At 40.1% G+C, this 9,294-nt stretch overlaps 1 protein-coding gene across 1 annotated transcript in view; it reads left to right on the forward strand.

Moving 5' to 3' along the window:
- Positions 1-9,294, forward strand: part of SYNE2 (spectrin repeat containing nuclear envelope protein 2) — a 272,106-nt gene that overhangs the window by 102,639 nt on the left and 160,173 nt on the right. The window contains exons 43-46 of the mRNA XM_018556025.1: positions 326-495; positions 3,432-3,582; positions 5,764-5,889; positions 7,352-7,546. Of these exons, the coding sequence (XP_018411527.1) occupies positions 326-495; positions 3,432-3,582; positions 5,764-5,889; positions 7,352-7,546 (642 nt within the window). The remainder of the gene's footprint in view (positions 1-325; positions 496-3,431; positions 3,583-5,763; positions 5,890-7,351; positions 7,547-9,294) is intronic.

The following is a 9,294-nucleotide window of genomic DNA, read 5'->3' on the forward strand; positions in this document are numbered from 1 at the left end:
GCAATTCCTTTCTGCCACTGGATGTCCCCCAATCTTCCGGGTTATTTCTAATGGCCAGAATGAGGTATTTATGTTGTTTTGGTTTTTGTGCGTGTGTTAATGGCCTACACATTTCTCTCCGTATTCCAACCACTAAACAGCAAATGATAGAACCTTGTCCCACGGCACCTAAAGCAACGAAATTAGTTTGGGGTGGAAATTACTTTTTTTTCTTTACTTTTTTTAGTATAAAGTAATTTAAGGTTCCCTGGCTGTTATTTTTATGTCCATGCTGAGAGCTTGTAACTTCACATATTAATGCTACTTAATATGCTCTTTCTGACAGGAGGTGCATGCGGAATTTGTTCAAAAGAAAATTAATCAAGATGCTTCGGACAGTTTGAGAGAAGTTGCCAAGGTAAAAGCATTAGAAGAGTGCGTGAAAGTAACTGAGGAACAGCAAGAGGCCATTGGTCAACTGCAGATGCGTCTCGATGATTGCGATTCCTTCAGGAGGTAAGCATGGGTCATCGTTTTCAGCAGTTGATGTGTTTTGCGTATTAAATGCTGTGTTAGGAAATCTTTAGAAAGTTTACTGGGAGATTCACATTATTAGAATAATGAAGCTGCCTCGTTTTTGGCATTCTGGAACTGAATATCACTACCTGTGGAGGAGACATTTTTCCCTCCTTGGAGATTTCACATTTTTAGTTGTTGGAAGATTGTGTCTAAAATTTCAAGATAAAAATGCCTCTTGCATTAAATCTGCTTCCATTTAACCATTGTGTGTCCTGATGTGTTGTTGCAAAGACTTGAAGGATTTAAGTATTGTTTATGATATATTTTAGCCGGGGCTAAAATAACCCATTCAACCTTACTATTCCCTTAATCAGTGTGGTCCTGTGTAGTATCCCCCCCAAAAATAAAATTATGTAAACCCCAAAAACAAAAATTAAATCTACACTGCCTGGCCAAAAAATTCACCATCTGGATTTCAGACAGTGTTATGATCTGGGGTTGCTTCAGTTGGTCAGGTCTAGGTTCAGCAACACTATACCCCCAAAATATGAGGTCAGCTGCCAACCTGAATATACTGAATGATCAGGTTTTCCCATCAATTGATTTTTTCTTCAATGATGGCACATTGGGCATATTCCAAGATGACAATGCCAGGATTCATCGGGTTCAGATTGTGACAGAGTGGTTCAGGGAGCAAGAGACATAATTTTCACACATGGATTGGCCACCGCAGAGTCCAGACCTTAACCCCATTGAGTATCTCTGGGATGTGCTGGAGAAGGCTTTACTCAGAGGTCCGACTCTCCCATCATCACTACAAGATCTTGATGAAAAAATGAATGCAACTCTGGATGATTAATAAATGTTGTAGCGTTGCAATAGCGTATCAAAATGATGCCACAGCGAATGCGTGCCATAATCAAAGCTAAATGCAATCTAATAAAATATGAGTGTGTGTGACTTTTTTTGGCCATGCAGACAGGGGTACCTAAATGGTGGACCATAGTCTGGATCTGGTTCTATCCGGACCTCTATCACCGACTAGGTAATGGCTGGCTGACCCAGCCCAGGTCCCCATTCCTCCTCAGTCATTGGCTGTTAGGACCGCAGCTTTCCCAGCAACCAATGACGTCAGCTATGTCTCCGCCCGGCATTAAGGGAGGGCAAAAGAATATCGTCTTCAGTCCTCCCTTGCAGCCTGAAGTCTACCCAGCACTTCCCATCCCTGGTTGCTGGCTCCTCCTACCTTCCCCCCAGCCTCTCTCACCCCCTCCTGGCCGCTATAGGCACCGCAGCTGGCTGAGTTGTGAGCCAGGTGAGGGTATGTCCTGGCTGAGCTCCATGTGCCCCTCCATCTGGTTCTCCATGTGTCCTCCCTTCTCCTGTCCTACTCTCCACCACATCCTCCATAACATTTTAATGTGACCGTAGCATTTTAAAGGGGCAGTCTAGGGACAAACAGTGTAAGAGGGCACTCTGATGGGGACACCTAACTTAAGGGGGCACTCTGATGGGAACACCTAATGTAAGGGTAAACACTGATGGGGACACCTAATGTAAGGGGGTACTCTGATAGGGGCACTCTAAAGGGGGCTCTCTGATTGGGAGAAATTATGTAAGGGGTACTCTGATGGATGCTGTACTTTTTTTTTTTCAGGGAAGCCAGCCACGATATGATACAACTGTATCACACTGCGCTGTGCCTATAGAACTTAATGAAATGTCACATGCGAATTTCAATAAAGTTCTAACAAAAAATAAGTGTGATGCCCCTGGATTGATGCATCAGCCCCTATGTGTTGCAGTGCAGCTCATGGTGTGGATGCAGCCTAAATGGTGGACCGCCGAGTAATTGTTCTGTTTGGACCCGCGATTCAGACCTCAGTTTGAAGAACATTTTGGTCACTGGACCTCTTTGAATTTTAAATTACTACCCCTGTTTTACAGCTTACCAGTCTTTAGATGCAGTGGCTGCACTAGTTTTTTTTTAAACTTTTGTTTCCTGTAATCCCTGGGTGGCTACACTCAACTAGTCTTGTCTATGGAACGAGTCCATGGTTGCCACCCAGGCTGCACAACACTACAAACATATCGATCTTTGTTCATCTCCATTACATAGGAATGATGGAAGTAGTAGTTTACAGAAGGAAGATTTTATGCTTCCAGCTCAGCTGACAGGAAGTGACAAGGACACTGCGTTTTTGGAAATATCCACAGGAATTTTATGTACTTATCTGCTTTTTCAGTATTAGTGACTGTGAAAGTATTGAAGCCAGAGACAGCAAGGTAACTAGTATTTTCAGAAGGAGGTCAGAATTTACAGCCTCTTTATTCCACTCAATGCAGGCTTCCTTTCATGCTTTGTGGATATTATATATGTGGAATGACTGACTTACTATTTTCTAAGCTTTGCATTGAGTATTTACTTGTTAGTTGATGTGTTCTTTGGAAAGTTCTGTATATAGTTGTGACAAATCTTGTATGTTTTTTTGTTTTTTTTTACACATATTGAAATTGCTATAGCTAGTGGTGTTTAGTCACATTGAACTGGACTTGTTCTGTAATGTTGGAGATGTTTTGTAGCTCATGCAAGCCACTACTACAGATCTGATGAGTGTTGGGAAAATACCCTGTTCTTGGACAATTAACATCTTCCTTTCCATGGTGATTGGATTAAGGTGTCTACACTCCCTGTATGGATATAAATACTGAAGTATTGTCCCAACACTTATCAGAAGGGGCTTGGATAAGCTACAAAACATCTTCTGCATTACAGAACAAGCCCAGTTGAATGTGACCAACCTACTAACTGTACAATGACCTGGATAAATGAAAACCTTCACAGACCTATCCAAATTGCTCTTTTTTGTAGCTTTAATTTTTTTAAAACTGGCCAAGAGACCGTTTGTAATTTGCCAATTATTTCTCACCAGACAACTGGAGACCGCACTAAGCAACTCGCCTGCCGATGGCAATGACCTACTTCGAGTCTCTGCTCTGCTAACTACAGTGGAGGAGAAGCTGCACCAGGCTGAAATGCTTTCAGATGACGGGGGAAGAGTTGTTATTTTAAATGAGGCTCAGGTAAGAATTCAGTGCCTCCTCTAATCTTCTGTCTGTGTGTTCCACTGCTGGAGTCTAGTGTAAAATTAGTAGCAGTTATATGTTTGAGGTTGACCTTTACGTCCTGTTTGGCATCTTTCAATTTTCATGTGAGATTAGAGTGATAAAATGTCTAATTTTCTAAAGCAGCTACTTTTTTTTTTTTCTCTTTTATAAATGTCAAACGATTTTGACTGTTCATTTAATCAAGACTCTACATATTGGTTTGTATTCTCATCTATATTGCTACATATACTATATATTTACAAGGCCCATTTACTGTAGCTACTTATTACTGTATGTGCAGCTTATTGTTTTTTTTACAAGGTGGTGATTTTTAGGCAAGGTTAAAATGTTAAATTACAATCCAAGTTTGTCTTTGCAATCCACTGCCAAGCTGCAGTGTGTACAGAGGCAAGGCCATAGATTGGTTCAGGTATTGACTACCACTCTGCGCTTTATTTTATTGAGAACTACCCTATTTTGTTTAATTTTTCTTTTACCAGTTTGTAATAGCCAGTATGATACCAAACTCTAGGTACATTTGTACTTGTTCCAGTCTTACAAATTTCAGAGATGAGAGGGGACACCTTATACAAAGTATGTAGGGTGAGAACACACCACTACCACTCCCCAGTTATGTAACCCATATATTAATAATAATAATATACAGGATTTATATAGCACCAACAGTTTGCACAGCGCCTTACAATATAAGGAGGACGTTACAGTTACAATACAAATCAAGACAAGATGGTAAGGAGGGCCCTGCCCATGAGAGAGCTTGCAATCTAAAAGTAGAATTCATACAAAAACAAATGATTAATGTACTTTTTTTCCCCACTAATTTTTCCTTGGCTTTTCAAAATAGCATTAAAAATAACTAAGATTAGAGGAAAGGTTCAGTGTAATATAACACTTTTAGTAGTTACAGTTCATTTTTATAGGGGTCTACATACATCAGACCAAAAAAGGACAACTGAGGGGTAAGGATGGATTTCAGTGGAGGCATTTTCTGGCATGTCCTGTATTAGGTGGTAATATAATTGTGTGCTGCACTCTATTTTGCGTTGTGACCAATGTAAGAGGATGGTGTTCACAGTGACAGCAGTGGATGGCGCCATACAATATCCCATTAGAAGAGGAGTCACCGGCACTCAATTGAATATTAAAAGGCTATTTTGTTTTTGTACGCATTGTGAAACATATTTCAAATAAAGCTGACTTTTGGGGGCCTCAGAAGTTTCCTTCCTCAAGGTGACACACTAATTTTGTCGTCTTTACGAAGGGCCTCGAAGCTTGGCTATATTTCACCTTTGTGACACAATTCGAATGAAAACACTATAATTTTTCATCTTCAATTGAGTGCTGGAGACTCCTCTTCTTTTCCTGTATTAGGTAGGTGGCTTCATGAAGGGGTTTTGTGCACAGGGGCAACCAGCGGTGCTGAAGTTCCCCCCTGGCCACGGTCCAACCAGGTAAGTATGCATCCATGGTGGGGGATTAGTTTAGGGTCAGGGGCAAGGGGATAACTGTACTTTATTTATGCCCCTCTCTGATTTTCTCACTTTGTTACTAAGTTGTTTTCTAATTCCTTGCTTACTGCCTCTTGAATGTCTCGTGAGCGTGCAGATACTGGCCACTAAGTTTTTGAACTGTTAGATGTTTACTTACATAGCTTTGGGGACATTATCTTGGAGGTTAAGGGGATTATCTTGGTGGTTCAGGGGCAAGGGGATAACTGTACTTTATTTATGCCCCTCTCTGATTTTCTCACTTTGTTACTAAGTTGTTTTTTCTGCCTTCATAGCTAATTCCTTGCTTACTGCCTCTTGAATGTCTCGTGAGCGTGCACATACTGGCCACTAAGTTTTCGGACTGTTAGACTTTTACTTACATAGCTTTTGCAACATTATCTTGGTGGTTAAATGGTTTAAATGCATAAAAAGTACAAATGACATGTATACTGAATAAGTAATAACTACAGATTTTAGAAAGATGTAGTACAGCTGCAATTATGTCACAGTTGAGCGGGTACGAAACAAAACATATTTTGCTTGATAGCAGCATTGGCAATGTGATGTATCCAGAGGGATCCAGATGACACTATAAAATAATATTGCATTTACTGAATAATTATGGTAATTCTTTCTCCGTGTTTAGCCACTGTATGATGAAATCAAATCTTACATGGAAGGTCTTTCAAAAGTTGCTGCCAAGATTCCCAGCACTTTTAAAAAGGAAGAGAAGGCGTTAGGAGCTCATTTTGAAGACGCCGTGGGAGTAAATGTGAGTCGGCTGCAAATTCCAAAATATTAGCAGTGATGTTTTTAATGCGTTGTAAAGGAGAAGCGAGAAGCTTAGAAAGCATGAGAAATACTTTTTGCAAACATATTTTGCTATTCTTCTGGGATTTAATTACACATTTATACACCTTGATATCTTCTCAAGAACAATTTATTCTCATTGTCATCTCCTGATGTTTTTTTTATTTTAGCCTGCTGAATTGTTATAGCCTACATATTTGTATATTGTAGAAATAATGTTATGTCCCATCGTGGGGGTGAAATAACCTCTGAATTATATCTGAATATGTTTATATCAGTTTTGTTCACACAGGATAATCATAATTTACCTGATGGCATTCCACCCATATCAGATACTAATAGAAGGACAAACAGAAACAGGGTCAATTCTGCTTAACAAGGCAGCCAACATTTTTTTAGTTTGGATAGAGTGGGGGTGTTAGAAGCTTCTGCTCCCATTCAGAAGATAGGGAGATTGAAAATTAGAGCCATGGGAAGGTCTGTCAGCCCCACCCCAAACTTTGAATAATGGCAAAAATTCGTCACCATTAAAGGAGAACTATGAGGTGTTTGTTTGTTTGTTTTTCACTCATCCTCATAGTTAGAGCTGACCTGTGACAAAGAAGCTGTCACAGGTCGGCTCTATTAGTCGGGAAGTGATCAGAAACATGCTGTCGATCCGCTCACTTCCTGATCGCCTCCCTGTAGTGAGTGGTGACTGTCAGTCACGGCTCCCCACAGGGATTCTTCCACCGCTGAGTGGAGGAACGAACGGGGGAGGGGGCGGGCACAACTGGCTCTTCTAGATAAGCAGAGGCCGCTGTCACTCACGCAGCTGGGTGGATCTCGACAGTAATGTCTGGATCTGTCCCGGCTGCGGCGCTGCCAGTATATAGTGAGTAATAGCTTGCGATATACTGAGCTTTGGGTCACGGGAGGAGGTTAGTGTATGTCCTCCTGTGACCCTAAAGAGAACTACGGGGAAAAACACTTACCCCATAGTTCTCCTTTTAAAGTGTTCAAGTTTGAACGCAGTAGCTGGCAGCGTGATATTCCTCATCCACACTGTTTAGCATGGATGGGGAATCCAGCAGTTTTCTCTTGTTCAGCCCTAAATCTGCTTGGCCAGCTTTACACAAAATCTTAAAAGGTATTCAGTCCATCCTTGGAATAGATGCATACTGGATTTATGGCAGGTATTTGTCTGTATGTGCATCGATTTTTAGAGCTAGAACATGGGAACATGTATGTCTTTTGTTGAAATGTACACAATGTTTGAGGTTTTTTTAAAATTATTTATGTTGTCCAGGCATGCACAATACACCCTCCTAAAGCAGTTCTTTCACTTATCAAAGACATTAATATCCCAGAAAGCCATGCCAAGTTTTGTTAGTCTAGGCTAGCTTGATATAAAGGGCATTTGTTATTTTTTTTTTACTTTGCAGACACAGGAAACTCAGCTGGTCATTGAACAGCTTAAACCACCTACCGGCAGAGATGTCAAAGAAGCAGAATCTGCCCTGGAGGAGCCTTACTATGCCCGATTCCAGCAACAGATGCAAGAGATCCTCACAAATATTTCACTTATTGGTGGAGATCAAGCAGAAAAAACCTTGGAAAAGTTTGCCAGCCATATTAAGGTACTTGTTTTTACTTTATGAACAATTTAGCCACATTCTAGGACATATTCAGATGGTGGCTGATCATTAACTGTACATGCAGATTCAAAAATCTTGATTTACAGATATGACCGTATGATATTTTCTGTAGTTTCCAAATATATAAACTTTGATAGATCATGTATTACCTGTCCATTCATGTCCTTACCTGTCCTGGGAGGCATGCTGTTATGCTGCCCACCTTTGGGATATCATCACGCGGGCCACTGGAGCCTTTAGGACCTATTTCCAGTGGATGGACAGCCAATATGATGTGCTCACATCACCAGGCAGTGATGTGGGTACGTGAAGAAATACTCTTCCGCTATGCATTCCGGACTAACTGAGGGACTAACTGAACGGGGACTACACCTATAATTCCAATACCAGGCATATAGATTACCTCAGTGTTCTTTATGACATGTGTAGTAACAAAGTGTTATAATACAGTTCCTTCTGGATAAAAGATACACTCTGAAAGATAATTTAAACACTTTTTTTAATAAAACAAAGAGGCGCTACAAATAGAGAAACATTTATGATTTAAATACAAGGATGGATACAGTACTATAAACAGAGAGCTATACAGTATCTTCATATTTAATATATGGATAAATATAGTGCTGTATGATATACAGTATATTGATAGGGATAAAAAAAACTATTTCTTTTAAAATGGTTTCAAATTGTATGTAAGCCCAAAATCTATTTTTCAGTATGTTTGGCAACATATCTCAGTGTATGCAGCTTTAGAAAGCAAATACTTTTTTGTGAATCTGTTGCAGTTTCTTACCTGGATATCCTGTCAGTAACAACCTTTTGCAGACTGACAACACTTAGCAGCAGTGGTGTCAGCCTGCGCTTCTTCACTTGACTGCTGGGTTGCCTATTTATTAGAGCTGATGCACAGCCAACTGATCGAATGAAAGAGTGCACACGGCAGGCTGACCACCCTTTTGCTAATTACAAGGCAGTGGCTTAGCGTTGTCAGGCTGCAACAGGAAGTACTTTTACTGGCAGGATCTCCACATAAGAAACTTTGCAATAGATTCACAAAAAATATTTTCTTAACAGAGACTGTATACAGTGCGATATAATGCCAAACTGAAAAATATATTTAGGGTTTACAAGTGCTTAGAAGAATGTGTAAAAGAAATGTGTTAAACTTTTTTACTGGGAAAGATGGCAGGTTCACCACTTTTTTAACTGAAAAAAACATATTATCATTATACTACGTTTTGTTACATGGAATGCAAATATAAACATTTTAGGTTTTTATAATGTAATGTTTTTAATCCTTGGGCTGCTGAAGGTGAGATCTAAGTAAGTATACCGTTATGGTAACATAGTGTTCTCATTAAACATTCCATGTAACGTTTGCCTGTTAATAGATCTCGTCACCCTACAAAGTGGAAGCAGCCTGTGTTTTAGACAGTACAGCTTATAATGTCACTAGTATCTACCACTATGGCTGAAAGTAGAACTTTGGGCAAAATGTAGAAAATTACAAATATGATGCAGTCTGCCACTAGAATTAACACAAGCATTAGCAGTTTTTGTTTTTCTGAGTTCCCCCTGTCAGATATAGTTTTATTACCTGTTAATCCTTTCAGTAGATACGTTATTTCTCTACCTCTTTTAGCAGGGTGACAACGCTGATCATTCTGCAGTGAAAGCACATAGCAGCGTTGTCACCCAGTGGGCAGGCCAGTCTTAAAAGTTCTCATGGT

The sequence above is a fragment of the Nanorana parkeri genome, unplaced genomic scaffold (genome assembly GCF_000935625.1).
Source record: "Nanorana parkeri isolate BGI_ZX_2015 unplaced genomic scaffold, ASM93562v1 scaffold12, whole genome shotgun sequence".
Taxonomy (NCBI): Eukaryota; Metazoa; Chordata; class Amphibia; order Anura; family Dicroglossidae; genus Nanorana; species Nanorana parkeri.